Source organism: Cyprinodon variegatus, unplaced genomic scaffold (assembly GCF_000732505.1).
Source record: "Cyprinodon variegatus isolate N-32 unplaced genomic scaffold, C_variegatus-1.0 Scaffold992, whole genome shotgun sequence".
NCBI classification, from domain to species: domain Eukaryota; kingdom Metazoa; phylum Chordata; class Actinopteri; order Cyprinodontiformes; family Cyprinodontidae; genus Cyprinodon; species Cyprinodon variegatus.
Window position 1 is genome coordinate 57,299 of NW_015151445.1, and position 17,046 is coordinate 74,344.

Sequence of the window (17,046 nt, forward strand, 5' to 3'; positions counted from 1 at the left end):
ACTGCTGTAAGAGTATAACCAGGAAGCGAGGTAGGAGGGCAAAATAGGTTTAGCAGCACCGCAGCACGGGAGAGAGAATTACGCCCAGGAGCAAATGGATAAAAATAGACCGGAGGAAAAAAAAACATGGATTATCTTGCGGACGTGTCGATGCATCAGATTGTCGGCTTTTGGATCGATGCATCGATACAAAACGATTATTATTTACACCCCTAATCGTGACACATATCGTATCGCAACACCCATGCCAACACTCACCCCTAATAATAAATAATTATCTTATTTTAAGGGAAAAATTGCATTGGCAGACTGATCTTATTTTTATGCTCAAATTAAGGGCAAAAATACTTTTTTTTTTTGTTTTTTGTTTTTTAGAAACTATTCTTCGATCAGTTTTTGCAGTGTAGTCTTTGAGATTTGAACAGGAAGGACCTGCGGCTTTTCCAGAACTAAAGCGCCCAGCTATAATGGCGGTTTAACTCTACTAGACCTAGCATGGTTCAGGTCTGGACTGCTACTCAGGTAGTTAGAGGCTAAAGTGTAATTATTTTATATCTGGGCTAGAGCTGCACAATATGTACATTTGCCACCAGAGTGTCAGTATGTGCAATATTAGAGCACAGCTTGGATTCCATACCGGCAGTAATTCAAGTCAGGATGTAGTAATCCGATATTGATATCAGGAAGCAGTCGATATCTGTCCAAACCAGTGTTGGAGTTTATAGTTTTGCATCTAAAATCACCAGTATTGTATAGAAGCAGTCCGCTCCAGCATTTAATCTGCTTCATCATTTCTGTCCAGCAGTGCTTGTATCCCACACAGAGGGGCTGCATGCTCATCACAGCAGCTTCTGCTAACAAGCTAGTAGATGCTACGCTAGATATTGGCAGTGTGGCTGTACATTTGGTTGAAGTTTGACAAAGATGTTGCAGATCATTGCAAAACTCGCCATGCACCATTTTTTTTTATTTCGTTAATCATAGTATTATTAACTATTTGGTAGCTACGATAATGCTCACCATATAAATGGCCGATCAGTAGTTTAGAAAATTCTTTATTGATCTGTTAACAGTCCATAACTTATTTCCAAGCATTTATTGTGAATTCAACAATTGTGAATATAAGCGCCATTAGATGAAATCTAGCGAAATAGATCAGGTTCAGTATTTGCTCTTCCTTAATTAAGTGAGAAACTGTTATGAATGAGTTAGAAAGTGTTTACAGATAAATAAATGACATATCTGTAAACGATTTGTTAGCCATCTATGAGGGGAGTCTTATTGTAAAGTGGTACTGAATATTTTTATAAATAAGTTCAATATTTTATAAATAAGTTTAAAGGTTATGTATTGAATAGGTCAAGTGTTTTTACTCCTTTTGTTGTTGACTATTGTTCTGTGTTAGAGTATCACTTGATTTTTGGTGTAATTTATGATAATTCCTGCTGATATCGCATTAGGTCTATATCAGTGTTTGTCCATTATAAGGTAATAGTGTCATAAAACGGGACAGATGGACCCAGTATTCAAGTGAGACAGCCAGTAGGAAAGTTCAAAGCGTTTATTAAATGAAAACAAACAAAACTAAAGTGTAGCTGCTAGGCGTTGCGGCTCACGGATGCTGCAGGAGGGGGGCGGGGCACCGCCCAATCTTTGACACACTGGTGGGAGAAACACAGGTAAGTGACCACAATCATCTGACAGAAGATGATCTCAGTGAGTCCCTTACCTGGTTTAACAGTTCACTCCATATTGCTAGAAAGGGGCGTAATCCAGCCGATGGGCTGACAGATGATGCTGCGCACGTCAACCAGTGTCCCCGGTGCTGCAGCTCCGGAGGATTTGCAGGAAGCCGATCCAGAATAGGCTGGATCCAGGCTTCCAGGCATCCTAGAGCTCCCAGGCAGGTTCAGGGCCCAGAAGCGTGACTGGGCGGACACGCACAGGAGCAGACAGGATCAGGTGCAGACGGGCAGGCTCAGTGGAAGAGGGTAGCTGAGACAGGACGTGGAACCAGAACTTGAGCAGGACCTTTAAACTGGTCTCCACCTTGGAGCCAGGCTTACAGGAATAAAAACTGATTCTCCCCGCATAAAGAGCCAAAAACCCAGAGGACTCAGCAGGGGAGGAACTGTACACGATCAGGAGACGAGACGGAAAACCCTCTTTACCCTGGCCGCCAGGATCCAGGACATGAACCATGGAGTTAACTGAACAACCTCAAAAGAACAGACTAACAGAAAAGAACAACTAATGATCTGGCCATGATAGCTGGAACTGAGCCCATATAAGGGAAACTGGCAGGTGGATGAGATGAGTGATGATTAGGAGCTGGAAAGAGTTAGGCAGGTGAAAGGCATGAGTAATTAAGGCCAGCTATCACAGCTGATTATGATAAATAGCATCTTTACTAAAGGTGAGTGATTATTGTGGTCTGCTATGTTTGGTTCTGTAAATCCGCTGATTTTCTTTAGGTCTTGTGTCCACGAGGTAAAAGGAACAAACAAACATGCCATCTTCCTTTCTCAGGCGTGACGCAGCTTTGCCGTCACGCCCTCCAAACCCCACATCTCTGCGTTATGATTGGCCCGCCAGTTCTAGGGCCTGGGACATTGATTGAAGCTAGACCGCTCTCAGGCAAAAATGATTTGGCCGCTGGCGGTTGGGGCTAGTTTACTAGGCTAGCAATTTGTACCTCATACATGAAAAACACTAACAGCTACTACTAGCAGCTACGAACAGTAGTGGAAAGCCCCCGAGAGGCGACCCAGCTTGAGGCAGCTGCTGCTGGGGATTTCCAGTAATAGTGCCCCACTGGTATGGCGCGGGGGTTTGCGCTGCTCCGACAGCAAAACAATATTTTACATTGATTGTTGATGAAGTTACTGCATAGATGATGTTTTAGATGGACTTTCTCTCTTAAAAATATATTAAAACTGCTCTGCTTATCACAGCAAATATAGCAAAGCCTTTCTGTGCCATTGAACGCAGGAGCAGCAGAAGCTCCGGGCGCATCTGGACACACTTTACTGGACGTGCTTCAGGAGCGTCAAATATATTCTTGGGGCGCGTCAGACCTTAAAGTGGACAAGTTTAAAAGTGAAGCAGCAGGCGCTTTTTTATTGCTGACATTGTTTGCTGTGTGAACTTAGCATGATCGTTTGGCCTGTAAATGTCACCACCGTTTACAGATTACAGGCCAATTCAGATTAAGACAAATTTAAGCAAAGAATAAGTTGTAGCTCTGGGATCACAGAAAAAGGCTTTGAAAGTGTTGGAAGAGCTGTTTTTTAGTACTAGTGTTGGAGTGGGCCACATTATTTACAGCAGCGGTCCCCAACCACCGGGCCGTGGACCGGTATCGGTCCGTGGATCATTTGGTACCGGGCCGCACAGGAAAAAAAAAAAAAAAAAGTATTTTTTTATTTTGAAAAATATAATAAATTGCGGTATTCTCTCCCGATTACATCAGTCGGTGCATCTGTGCCTCTTGACACAGGTTAATTCAGTTCAAGACTCATCCTATCTATGACGTCCTATCTTTGTTCAGCGGGATTTTCTGCAGTTACAGCGACCAAAACAAAGCTACGGAGCAGACTGGACATCAGGAGCACACTTCGTCTGTCATTGTCTCCGATTACGCCACGATGGGATGGGCTTATTGTTTTATTTTTATGTTGTTTGTATTTAATTTTATGCCAGTCGTAAGGGGGGGGTTGATTGGGTAAACACGATCAAGTAACAAACGGTCTGCTGCCGCAACCCCCCCCTCGGTCCGTGAAAATATTGTCTGTCATGTAGCGGTCCGTGGTGCAAAAAAGGTTGGGGACCGCTGATTTACAGGGAAGGATTTACACCACGCCTTTAGAGTGAATAGGAATCAAAAGTTAAACCAATAATAAAGTATACTGAATATTTCTGCAATGGATTTATTCAGAATTTAAAATGAATTTAAATATCATGAAATTAAAACTATAGGGTTTCCAGGCTATTAAAAAATTGTAATGAAATAATCTAATTCATCAAATTTTATTCTTATATTTGCTAAAGCAGTCATGGGGAACAATGGTCCACTAGGGCCGCAGTCCTTTAAGTTCTCCTTTTCCCACAGCCTACTAAGTTCTGTACAGACTCATTGATTAGAATCAGGTGTGTTGGGGAAGAGAAATCGGGTGACCCTGCAGAATGAGGGTCAAGGTTCCCCATCATTGTGCTAAAGGTTCCCAAATAAAGAATTTTGAATTCTAGGAGATAACAATATGACAGAGTTACATGACAGTGTTGCTCATTCGTTTACAACATTCGACAAGCGTGCGTTTGTGTAGCCTGCTCATGGTAGCACTGGCAGCGGCAGACACATCAATACCCCCCAACCCCCCCAACCCCACCCCTGACAGGCTTTAAGTTTAACAGGGAAATGAAACGTCCAACAAAACTAACTTAATTAATGAAATTGTCTTCTACTATTATCAATAATTAAATAGAAAATATACAGGTAAAAGAAAGAAAGCAAAGCTTTGTTTTATAATTTTTTGGTAATGGTGCCGTGTTGCAGTACCTCAAATGTTGATGTCATGGGCTTCTGCTATGATTTAACCAGCAATTGTATACATTGGATATACCTGTGATGCATCACAGCCATAAAACACTTAAAACATTTGGTGATGATTGACGATGCAGCTGAAAGGACGCTGTAGCGTCTCAATCACATTGCTTATGCTGTTTAAGGTTCTCAATTATCCATGTCATAGTGATTCCAAAAAAAGAACATTTGAAAACAATCCACTGATTACAATATTGTAGTACAATAACTTCAAGTTAAACCTAAAAATGTGAAACTTCTTCAAACTTGGAAACAAAGTCCAGTGGATTGTTTTTAAATGATCTTCTTTTGGAATCCCATTGCTTATGCTTTTCAGCCCTTTCACCGTGTGGTTCCAGTCGTAGGATGGAGAGAAGAGGCAGTTTTGAAGCAAAGGTCCTTGTTATCCTTGCAACCTCACAGAACACCACTGTGGAGATTATGTAAAGTTGGACTTTTGAGTTAGTGTTCCATCGGTCTGCCGGCTACAGCCTGAAGTTGCTCCAAGTGCTTTTAATTTCACCGCCTATGAGCTGGGTTCTACTGACCGGCCAACACACTCTGCCAGCAGGGCATCAGCAAAAATCGGAGCAGTGAGTTTACAGTTATATTAGCAGGTATTAAATCATCAACTATGCCCGTAAATACAAAACAAACGTCTATCATTAGAGCTTAGTTCTCCAACTTTATCCCTATTTGAACCTCTTAATAACACATTTTTATAACTCAAGCAGCAGGATGAACACATCTATGCAGCAAAGGGTCCCTTAGCCAAGCGCTACCACAGCAGGTGGAAACCTCCAGAGTAATTGTCTATTTCTTACTGCGATTCCCCGTTTCCACCACAGGCAGTCGGGTTATCCTAAGGTCCCAGCTCTCAGCTTTATTCCTGAAATCTCCGGTCGCTCAGGAACATTCTTTAAGGGCAAGAAATATCATCTAATTTTAAATGTAAAACATATAAACTAAGACTTTATCCAGACTTGCTTATTAAATGGAGGCCAAGCTTATTTTTACTTCTTCCCTTTAACAGCAATATTGCTTATTTTTTATTTTTTTTATTTAAATCATGTTGATCTAATGTTTTAAATCACATAAAGTTACTGTGCAAAATCAATGCCTCACTTGTGGTGATGTAGTTGCACAGTTGAATAGTTTGCAGGGGTCCGGCTCGCGTAACTAGCTTCTTGTCCCTGTTTCTGATGTAAAATCACATGTATATTCTTTTTAGTCCAGTCAATTGTCTACCAAAAAACTTGCAGAAAAGTTGCCCTTCAATTTCATAAAAAATCCCTTGAGTTTTGTATATTTTTATAGAGGAGTTTAGTGGTTCTGTGTGCCTCTTCGCCATGGTTTATCAGAGCCCGCCCCACGTAACCAGGTAACAGCAGATACAGGGGATTGCAGCAAACAAGACTACTTTTTCTCCTAAACGGGTGAATCCTGGGAGATTTCATGTTTTATACTCACTGAGAGACATATTGGAGGACAGCTGTTGTTCAAGCAATAAAACCTCTAGTGGAAAATTTTGCTATCAACGAAAATTATTCCAGCAGAAAAGTTTATTCCATCATGATCTGCCTTTGATTCAATAAATACGGTCAGTTTGAACCCCTTACAGTTACATATTTGTTTTCAGGTTCAAAATCTTCCTCTTAAAACCATTGATTGTTTCTAGGACTTCCTTCTCTGACCTCTTTCTAATCTCAATTTACCAAAATATCAAGTGAAGAAAATGGATCTGTACGTTTTTAATTAAAATCGTTTTCAAATATTTCAAATGATTGTCTGAGTGGGACAGTTATGTATAAGGCTCAACTGATAGAAATGCAGCTATTGCTATCAGAGCATGTGAACAGAGCGGAGCACCGCACAATTCCCGCTCCCCACTCAGGAGGATGTTCGCTCATTCGCTTCGCTGCATAAAGTTGCCCCGGGACGCCCTGCTCAAAATCCGCGCCGCGCTCACCTTAATTTTCCTGCCACATAGACTTGGAGTGAAAACATAGACTATATGAAGTTGAAACAGACTATAACAGATTATAGGCACAGACTACAGCATAGGCATTGCCTAGGTTTTAGGTCAAACGTGAATTTAAATATGGGAGTGAAATGGAGCGTAGCAAAATCCTCATTCCGGCCTTTGAATAAAAAACAAAAAAAAAAACGCTCTGCCCTCCCCCATATTTCTTCTGCTCCACCGCTCGCTCCACGCTTCGCTCCACGCTTCGCTCGAGAAAATGTATATGTTGGTTGATCTATTTCCGAAATGTTACATGACGCACAGTAGGCACGTATGTACCGAAACAGCAGCTTATCGTATGATGATTAAAATGCCATACCAGTAGCCGCTATGGATGCTAACTGCTAATAAATACTTAGCCTGCCTCAAACTTTGTGTAAAACTGACATTGAAAGTCTCCCTCATCCATCGCTCTGACATCCTCCTCCTCCTTTTCTTCAGGTTTGTTTCAATGCACTTGAATGGTCTGTCTGTAACGATGTAACAGTGACGCTGCTTACTGCTGCATGTTGTAAGAGATAGTAGTAGCATTGCTGTATGATATGGACACATCAAACTGCCTCATATAAACATCTTTTAAATCCCCTCTTCTGTCACGGAACAAGATTAACACGATTCCTTAGTGTCGCACTGAGAGAGCAGAGCTTTTTAATATTGAACCTCATAGGGAGGAAAAACCTGAATGTGAGGTTCTGCTGTTGATCCTCCCTGGCTTTGTGTCATTAGAACGGCCGAGTATCAGAGAGGAAGAGGAGGAAAATAATTAGTCTGCCGTTACACGCTAACACACACACCCCAGGTTTCGTTTAAGCACTTCTCTCATCTGACGCTGCAAATCCAAGATGGCCATCTCAGTCCCTCTCCAGGAGAACCGTTGCTAAGCAACACCCTCCCAGCTCTGCTGTGCTGCCAGTGGAAGATGGCGTCTCCCCACGGACCTCGGGTGTGTTAGTAAGAGAGTAAGAAAGAGAAGAACAGAGAATGTTGCTGCTGATCTGAGAGAAGAAGAAAAAGGCCTCAGTTGGTTATTAAAAGGCGCAGACGAAGCTTACCGGCACGGATCAGCAGATTGGACCCAGATGTTCTGGCCGTTCTCCACCATCAGATTATGGACTTTTTATTTCTCTCAGTCTAAATTAAATCAATCCATTTGATTCGGACTGATTAAAAACGTCTCTTCCTCTGCTCTCAGTCAGCTTTCATTCAGTTGCGTTCCAACACCTTTCAGACATCACAGCCCAGCAGCAGAAGCATATTATTTTCCCTCATTCATGTTCTGCCCACATATTTCTTGTCTGCGTTCCAGATCCTCCCTGCAGTTCAGCATATGTTAGCTATGAAGTTAGCAGACATCTCTGTCAGAAAGAGAAGCGTGTCATAATTTTCCCCACTGAGCCGCAGTAAAGGCTTCATCTTCATTATTATTTCTATTGACAAACCTGTTTGGCAGAAACCTTTATTTCAGAGGATAAAATCCATTTACATCGGTTCTCTCAAGGCATTCATTTCTGTGACTGCAGGTAGGCCCGTTTAGATTTTAGTATTCTGTGGAAGAACCTCGTCTCATGTGTTTAAAATGTTTCTTTTACCTCCTCAATCAAAGAACAAATGCACTTTTTTTAAGAAGAAATTACTTCGAATTTTTAGATTTCGAATTTTTCCAGTGCACTGCTCTTTGGTCTCACTGCAAAAAAATTGAAATGTAAATCTTTTTTTTTTCCTTATAATAAGGAATTTAAATAAGGAGAGGTGTAGCAGAGTGTCTGCTGATATGCCCGCAGTGAATGAGGGCATATCCGCATTCACTGCGACACACGCAATCAACCTAGTTTCTGTGTATAAATCAGCCATGGATCGTGGGCCGTTTCTCGATATGTGTACTTGTGAGTTCTCACATGCTCAGCCCTAGTACTTTTCCAATTCACAAGAACAGCAGATGTCCCCGGATGTTGTTCTCGCCCCTCCCTGTTTACCCAGCATGCATCAGATCAGACTTGTCTGTGTAGTGCGTAATTGAAAAATGTTTTTTCGAAGTTGAGAGGACCGCGGCAACCAGAGGAGCTCCGAGGCTAACAGCAGCCAGGGCTAACCACAGCCCATCTGCAGCAGCCGTCTCTCTTTTGTTTTATTTGGCAAAATGTTCATTTGATTTGTGTTTATCTGACTGTGTTCATTATTATTCCCCCACTAAAGGAAAAAAGTTAGAATGTATCATTATCTAGAGACTATTAATAACAGGAGGTGAAAAGCAGCTCCAGACGAGGCGGGCGTGTGGTGACGTCAGGAGTACGCTTCTGTTTCAATTGACCCATATTTATGCTGCGTGCTCCTATTCTCCATACTTTCCTGTATTCAGCTCAAGAACATACTTGGCGAGGACACGAGTCTGTACTCGTGTTTTTGTGAATTGAGAAATGTCCTTGGACTTTGGATGGACCATAGATTAGCTGTTTCGTTGTCATTGTACTGATACTGACCATCACACCTCCAACACCATGCTGGACAGTCAGTGTGAGGTGTGGTTTGGCTTTGCTTTATACATACTGTTGTTAATTTAGTGGTCTACCTTTTGCCGCCTTATTGTTCATAGAGAAGGACTTTTCTTCTTTAAACGTTTTTTTACTATCAAATAACATTAAACACGCTAAATTAGCAATGCAGGGCCTGCAGGGGAGTTGTGTGTTTTAAAAAAAAGTAATTTTCTGACCATTGAACTCTCTGATGTCAGTGGATTTATTGGGACATTTACTCCTTTAGCTTTAATCCTGTTGAATCTGCAAAGATTTACTTTGTTCCCAAACAAAGCTTCTCCATTTAGCTTCATCTCTCTGTTTTAAATTATACATTTTGTGTAACTGGGGTCTTATTAGAATAATTGTAGAATCATGAAAAAAAGAAAAATGTATGGGTAGAAAGACCAAACTTTAGATCTGTAGGTGAGTGTACTGACTGTAGTCTTTGGTAAGAGGAAGCTGTTATCATCTGATGGTGTTCAGACTTCAGGGATCTAAAGTCTTACATTTGTCTTTCTGTCAAAACAGTCGCTGCACAGAAATCAGAAGCAGCAGTGATTTGTTTTTGTTGTTTCCTTTGTTCACCTGAGCCACAGTTCTCCAAAACCCCAGCTCCAGTTTAGGATATTCTGTTCTCTAGTTTATCTGGACTGGGTTTCACATAAATCATCCTGTAGCAGAAAAACCCGCAGGAGTTCCAGATCAGAGCTGCTGCTCAAATATTCCAAACAGATGCTCTCTCTGCTCTGTTTAGTAACACTTGCTTAAAGTGAACTCAAGCTGTTTGTCCTGTGGTTCACCTTCAAAACAAGATGTTACAAAGGTTAAAGAAGGGGATCCATTCCCTGTGTTCCGGTATTTTAAAGATGTAATCAAGTGAGCGAAAAACATCCGTCGTTTGAGCACAAAGGTACGCTTCTTTTGTTTCTGTGTAATGTGGTTAACCCCGTCCTTCCCTCTAACCTCACAGAGATTTAGAGAAATAATCAATAATGAGCAAACTGGGGAAAGTTTAAGGTTTAATTGGAACAAAGTAGGAAGTACCGGCAGACATTAGCCATGCTGTGCAGACCTTAAGGTGCTGTGATTGGGTGGGAGTTTCTAGGGCAGTATAGACACCCCTCAGGGATTTATAATGAGACCCCCCTCCTCTGTGTCCATCCACTTCTTGTTACAGATCAGAGTCCAGTTTCATAGCCACTTTGGGCCTAATGGCAACGGCCAGTGATGTTGTTTTCTCCTCTCTTGGAGAGAGCAGTTTAGCTCAGAGAGCTTCCTGCTTCCATCCTATGATTGATGGAGCAAAGAGACACCAAAACGTCCGATTTATTACGTACTTTTAATCCTACAAATATTTATTGACTCCTCTAATAATCCACTTATGTTTTTATAGTATTTCTTTGGTAAGGAGCTCTGAGTTATAAGGTTGGAAAGAATGTCTTTGAAGGGAGAAAGTGTTGGAACAACTCTTTCTGATTATGTCAGCGAGCTGAACCGTCAACCTTAGATCGAGGTTTAGCCTTGGTTTGAACCATATTCATCAGATCTGTTGAGTTTGGGTTTTCCTTCAACTAACTCCATTAGTTCTCTGCCTAACAAATCCTTGAATCTGATTTTTTATATCCTTCATCCATCCATTGCCTGCTTATTTTAGATACCTGCTTCGCTCCCTCAGGTTTATGTGTATGTTTATTTGTCTGTGCTGATGTATGGATCTATAGGTCCTCTGGGTCCCATTGGTGGAGCACCATGTAACTCTGGTTCAGGAAGCCCTGCATTAATGAGTCTGGATTGCTGAGCCAGCTAGGGGAAAGGATCCACTTGTTGGAAGTAATACCAAGGGGTTAGGTTAGGGTTTTGTGCATCAAAGGTATAATATTTGTCTGAAGATGAATGACTTTGTAGAGAAGTAACTGCATGTTCTTCTAGAATGTTTGCTGAACACAGAGAACATCAGGGCTTGTGCTGTTTATGCTGAATAAAGTGTTAAAAATGCTACGATAGGTGTGTATGCATCACACCTGGTCTTCGGATTGATTTAAGAACCTGATGAGATTTTAATTAAAAGATTATTTTTTTTTTTTTTATCATACGATTACCAGGTGTGAATGCCTCTTCCCACCAGGGCAGGAACGGTCATACCAAGGATGCATGATGAGGAAACAGCCAGTTTAACTTTGATGAGCATCCAGGTAGCTATTCAGGGGCTTTACTTGATATATCTTCATCTTCTCATTGAGTATTAACTGTGGCTTTCTGTACGTGGATGCCCCATATTCCAGATGTGGCTGTGGATGCTCTTCAGGAGGAGACCTAAAACGGTCTGTAAAGTAAACAATATTGTGGCTCCTTTAAAGCACCAGCTGGACTCTCAGCTCTGATTAAAGCTGCACATTCTAACAGCATGAAGGTCACTGAGGGAAGCCATAACACACTCATTGCATCAGTCACTGTTGCTCCTGATGTGTTTGTGTCTGAGTCCAGCTTCTGTTACAGAAGCACAGGATGATCTTCAAACGAACCAAAGTTGTTTAATGTTTAAACTTGGAGTGGATAGAAGTTTAGTATCTCAACTTAATTTGGACAAAAGTGATTCCCTTGGTTTATAAATACAGAAAAAGAGCATACAGTTTGCTCCATTATTCTATCTTTTTATTATTGGCATGAAGCCACTTGGAGTAGATAACAAAGGTTGCCTTTTAATAGGGATTCAATGCTCAATGCTCCCTGAATCAAGTGATTTTTGTCCCATTATTTTACAGCGTCTGCCAGCCATAATGCAGCAGAGCTCTTCTGATCTGGTGACAACGGAGCAATCTTGCAATGAGGATTAAAAGGCTAATAGAGAGTACACCTTATCATCAGATTTTTTATGCAAAACCAGCAGAACTGGTTCACTGGAGAGTTTTTTTGACGGTTTGTCATGTTTCATGGACTACAGAATTACAAAAATGGAGAGCATCACTTGGTTTTTGCATCGCATCCATACTTTATGGTTATAACTGGATGACGCTGAGTGTGTTAAGTCTGATTTATGCTCAGAAACCAGGTCGTCTGCGTGTGTGTTGTAGTGAACGCAGATATGCCCCCGCCCCTTCAGCAGAGACTCTGCTGCACCTCTCCAAAACTGTAGGTGACCGCAGACAGGAGGCCTCTGATTGGTCAAATCTACATCCGCTCTACACTATGCATATTTCATGTTTGGTACCTTACCGGCTTGTTTTGTTTGTATGACCACCATTGTGGAAAACGACTCGTGAAGTTGGACCAGCTAGAAGAGCGAGGTGCGCAAGAACACTGGGACCCCAATTCCACCTGGATCCCCGCTCTTTTTCACCCTCATGTCCCTCCGTTTTCACACAAACTTGCCCCCACTTCCTCACCGCCACGGCCGTATCCAGACCCACAGCTAGTTCCTGATTGTCTCTCTTGCTTTGTGGCGTGGAATAACATAGCACAGACCAAGCTTCAATTTTGGGCATAAATAAAAAATACCTGCGTCAAGCTCACTGCGACACACTGCTGCGGGAGGATAACCAGGCCTTTGAAACTGAGTTCTAATCTACCAGCTCTTTAACAGACCAATACACTGTTATTACGCCTCATCGTTCTGGCTGGCCCTGCTAACAAATGCCATCAAACAGACGGTGAAACTTTCACATCGCTGTCAAGGAATTCTCCTTTACTTCATTTGCAAAAGTGTTTTATTTCAGTCTGAGGGTTTTCTGAACATGATTGACTTCATATGTCTTCCTTCCCAACTTCTGGTAGATTGAATTTTGACTAGGCCATTCCAAAATTGTTGTTGTTTTCTGAGGCATCCTGAGGTGCACCTTCTGGTCTGTTGGCTCTCATCCTGCTGCAGACATTAAGTGCTTTAATCTGACAGCTAGAGGATTTTCATATGTAGATCAGAACTCATGGAGAGCAATGGGAAGGTGACCATGCCATGAAGCAACTAGAACCGCCATGTTTGACTGCTTTTTCTTTTTCTGGGATCATTATCAGTCGTTTATGATTCACCAATCTAGATTGAAATTGTTAGATCTCCAACTCAGGGGCCTGTTTAGCTCTAGATTAGGGCTGAATGATTTTGGAAAATAATCTAATTGCGATTTTTTTTTTTAGCTTACTCTTGTGAGTACATGCGATTATTTTTTCCATTTTAATTTGTTATGTCTTATTAAACATATACAAACAAATCTGTTTCATAATAATCAGGTTTATTCAAAGCACAGATTAAAACAAGAAAGGAAACAAACTGTGGCTTTACCTTATTAACATATTTTTATGTTTCATGAAACACGATGGAATCCACTCAAACACTGCCAGCTTTTAACGGGACAGCCTATAAATAAATAAATAAAATAAGACATGAAAATAATACTTTAAGTGGTGATAAAGGTTTGTGGTGTTACCCTGTGAGGTAGTAACTATAGCAAGGCATGTCCTCCACAACACCTTTTTTTAATCCAAAATGATTCCATACAAGTGACCCGACCCGTCAAATCGCGACCTTTGTGGTTAGAAAATCTTGTTTACCCTATTACGATATTAATTAATCTTTCAGCCTCACTCTAGATGTGATTCTAGGTTATTTTCTGATTTCCTGGATGAATGGCTGAAGGTGCTGGTGGAGTGATTTTGATTGGCTCATAGGAAGGTTCTCCATTGTTCCATGTTATGGTTGATGGTTGTCCCACTCCCACAAATCTAAATCCTGTCCCGTCCCACTCCTGGTGAAATTACTCCCACTCCCATCCCGCTCCCATTCAGAATGACTCCCGCTCCTGCACCACTCCCATTCTTGTTGTCTTCAATAAGATTTCTGCCAATACATTGAATCTTAATTTCTATGAAGGGTCAGTTAACTTCCTGTTTCTAACTGTAGGTCCCTCCATTGTTGTTTTTGAGCGCGGGTGAAAAACTCAGAGCACTGTTGGTTTTTGGGTCGTGTCGTTTTTTTGACTCGCATTATAGTGTAGGCTTCAAGGAAAAAAACTACAAAATGGCGGCGCCAGTACTGGATTTTTTTTCTTTCTATTTTATTTTATTTTTTGGCATCGATCCTAGTTTTTTTTAGTTCCTATTGGTTTGCTCCCGCTCCCGTCTGCTCCCATTAATGTTTAATCCAGTAACGTCCCAATCACGTGAGATACTAATACTGTCTCCCATCCCTGGGATTCCAGAAAAAATGTCAGTCTTTAGTAGTTAGGTCTATTTCTGCTGGATTTGATTAGTTAATTTCTGATTAAGTTTTTCCCCAAAAAGTCAAATATTTGAAAATGTTTTGTTTTTTTTAATCAGATTGTTTTGATATTGACTAGAGTTCAATCTCAGATCAGACAAAATAAGTAACTGTAAGCAAATAAAAGTTTTCAAATAGTTTGCATCAATGGTTATCCGGTAAAAGCCTTATTTAATCTTTGTTTTGAAATGTTTTAATTTTTCATTTTCATCCATACCCTCATTTCATCTTTATTTATTTATATTCTGTTCTTTTTAATCTTTGCTTAACAGTCAGATAAAGACATTAAAGACTGGGAGAGACATAGATGGCTGAGCAACAAGAGTTTAGGATTAACCCAACAGAAAGAGATGATAATCAAAGCAACCAAAACCCTAAATATCTTCCAGAGGATGGAGAGACCCAGCAGCGTCCCTGGCAGCCACCGATGCCTCTCTCACTCTCTATTTGTATCTGTTCACAGGGGACATCACTCAGAAGGGTTATGAGAAGAAGAGGTCCAAGCTGATCAGGGCATATGCTGGAGGTAATTTAGCAACCTCTGACTCCCTCAACACACTCGCCCCGCCGCCCCACTCAGATAAAATATTCCCCATGCAGCAGCTGGAGTATCGATCTGGCATCATGAGGAATACAGTAGCCTCCACACTGTACTCTATTGATGGAGTCTTCAGCTGCCATTAGTGGATGTAGGTTAGGGCTCCCTGGAGCTCAGCTTGGGCCTGCTCCTCTGAACCAGCCGCTGATCAAGCTGTAGTAACTCACTGACACTACAAAACACACACCAGCTTCCTCCGTTTCATGTATCAGATTTGAAGATCTTATGGGTTGGTTTATGATTTTCGGTCGTATCAAATCACCTCCATCTTTCTTTTTTCTCCCCCCGCTCCTCTCTGTTGCTTTTTATGTGCATATACGTGTTGGTTCTGTAAAAACCCGTCCGTGTGTCCACAAGCTTTTCTGCCTGCTTCTGTAGGTATGGAGGGGCCCATGTCTCACCGGGCCCCGCTCGGCCCTCCAGCCGCCGCCCGTTTCCACCGACGGAGAACGTCTGGAACGAGAGACGAGCGCTACCGATCAGGTATGGATTTTTTTTCTCCGAACTTCTGGAACGATTCACATTGATGATGAAAGAAATGGAAGGACACATATTATTTTAATCTTAAAGGCATTAGAAGACGATCGTTTATTTCCAGGTGGATCATCAAAATAATTGGTCCTCCTAATTGCCAATCATTCTGGTGTTTACGTAAGGATGTTACGTGCTCGTCCTGCTATATATATCTGTGGGGAGGTACAGTCTCAGACAGTCATTGAAGTTCACCTTTCTCACTGCCGTTCTCAAAACATTGCCGGTCGTAAGAGAAAACAGGGTTTCCGCGGGTCATTAAAAATAATTAAAAGTCTTTATAATATTATTTTTTAAGTTAAGGCCTTAATTGGACTTGAACTTCATTGAATGTGATTATCGTGGCATTTAAAATGTTTTATTAAAAAAAAAAAAAAAAAACTTTATAAAAACAATTCAGATACAATGGGATCTGCTTATAGTGGTCACTGATATAATAATCAACTGCTTATAGTGATCAAAAGGTTTGGGACAGAATCATTTCTATACAAATGCTGTTTAAATAATTTATTTATTTTAATCAAGAAATCCGCTTATAGTGTTCATTTTTTGGCCATTTTATGAATGTAAACATGTGCAAAAATAATTAATAAGTGGATAGAAAGTGATGACAGCACTCAGAACCCGCTTAGGTGCGGGTACCAGTGCTGCTTGCAGCGAGGAGGGGGCCGAGGATGAGGATGAAGAAGAGGAGAGTTTTTTCTCTTCCAGAGCTGAGATGAAGAATGCAGTTTGCATTTTAAAGACTGGTACCCTGCATGTTGGTCTCAAAAACTTTGACCTTTCACATCAAGTCAACTCGGTGTTGGACAACACTCTGATCCAGGGAACAATGAATAAATATGTGAAGTGATTTCTTAATGCGCCGCAGCAGATCCACAACACAAAACAGAGGTAGGCTAGATTTCATTTTCTGTAGCCTATGCAGTTATCTTCTATGTGGTTGTTCTATGAAACCGTTTGTTTCAAACTTCAGACTTATAAAAAAAAAATGCACCAACGGCACCAAGCTACCACAGTTATGTCTGTGCACAGCGCAGTATACTGTAATTGGTAATGTAATAAAATTCAGTAAATGTGGAAGCTATCCGTTTCATTTTATTTTTCTCTTTGAAAAATCACACAAATGGCATTTAGATGATATTCTGCATAAAAAATTAAGTAAAATAACAACAAAAAAATTTGGATATAGTAATCAACCGCTTATAGTGTTCAAAAAGGCTCTGGACCAACATGATCACTATAAGCAGATTCCACTGTATATTTGAAATATTTCCGCAGAACTGCTTCCGGTTGATCGTAAAGCTGGATGTTAAGAAAAGAAGCTGGAGGAGGAGAAAAAGCTTGAGAATGGGAAAATGCTAATTTTGCGTTTTGGCTGGAAAACATATCCTGATAAACCAGACTTAATTCGAGATTAAATGTGTAATTTAGCCTGGCCCTGATGACCGAGACATCGGCAGATTGATGATGAGAACAACTCGTTGTTTTTCAAACCATGTCTGTGCCTATTGGCCAATGAGTGCTACTGACTGTGACATAGTAAGCGTG

At 41.1% G+C, this 17,046-nt stretch overlaps 1 protein-coding gene across 1 annotated transcript in view; it reads left to right on the forward strand.

The window, feature by feature from the left end:
- LOC107100607 (disco-interacting protein 2 homolog C-like) overlaps nucleotides 1–17,046 on the forward strand; it is a 93,576-nt gene that overhangs the window by 11,475 nt on the left and 65,055 nt on the right. The window contains exons 2-3 of the mRNA XM_015399156.1: nucleotides 14,830–14,892; nucleotides 15,322–15,447. Of these exons, the coding sequence (XP_015254642.1) occupies nucleotides 14,830–14,892; nucleotides 15,322–15,447 (189 nt within the window). The remainder of the gene's footprint in view (nucleotides 1–14,829; nucleotides 14,893–15,321; nucleotides 15,448–17,046) is intronic.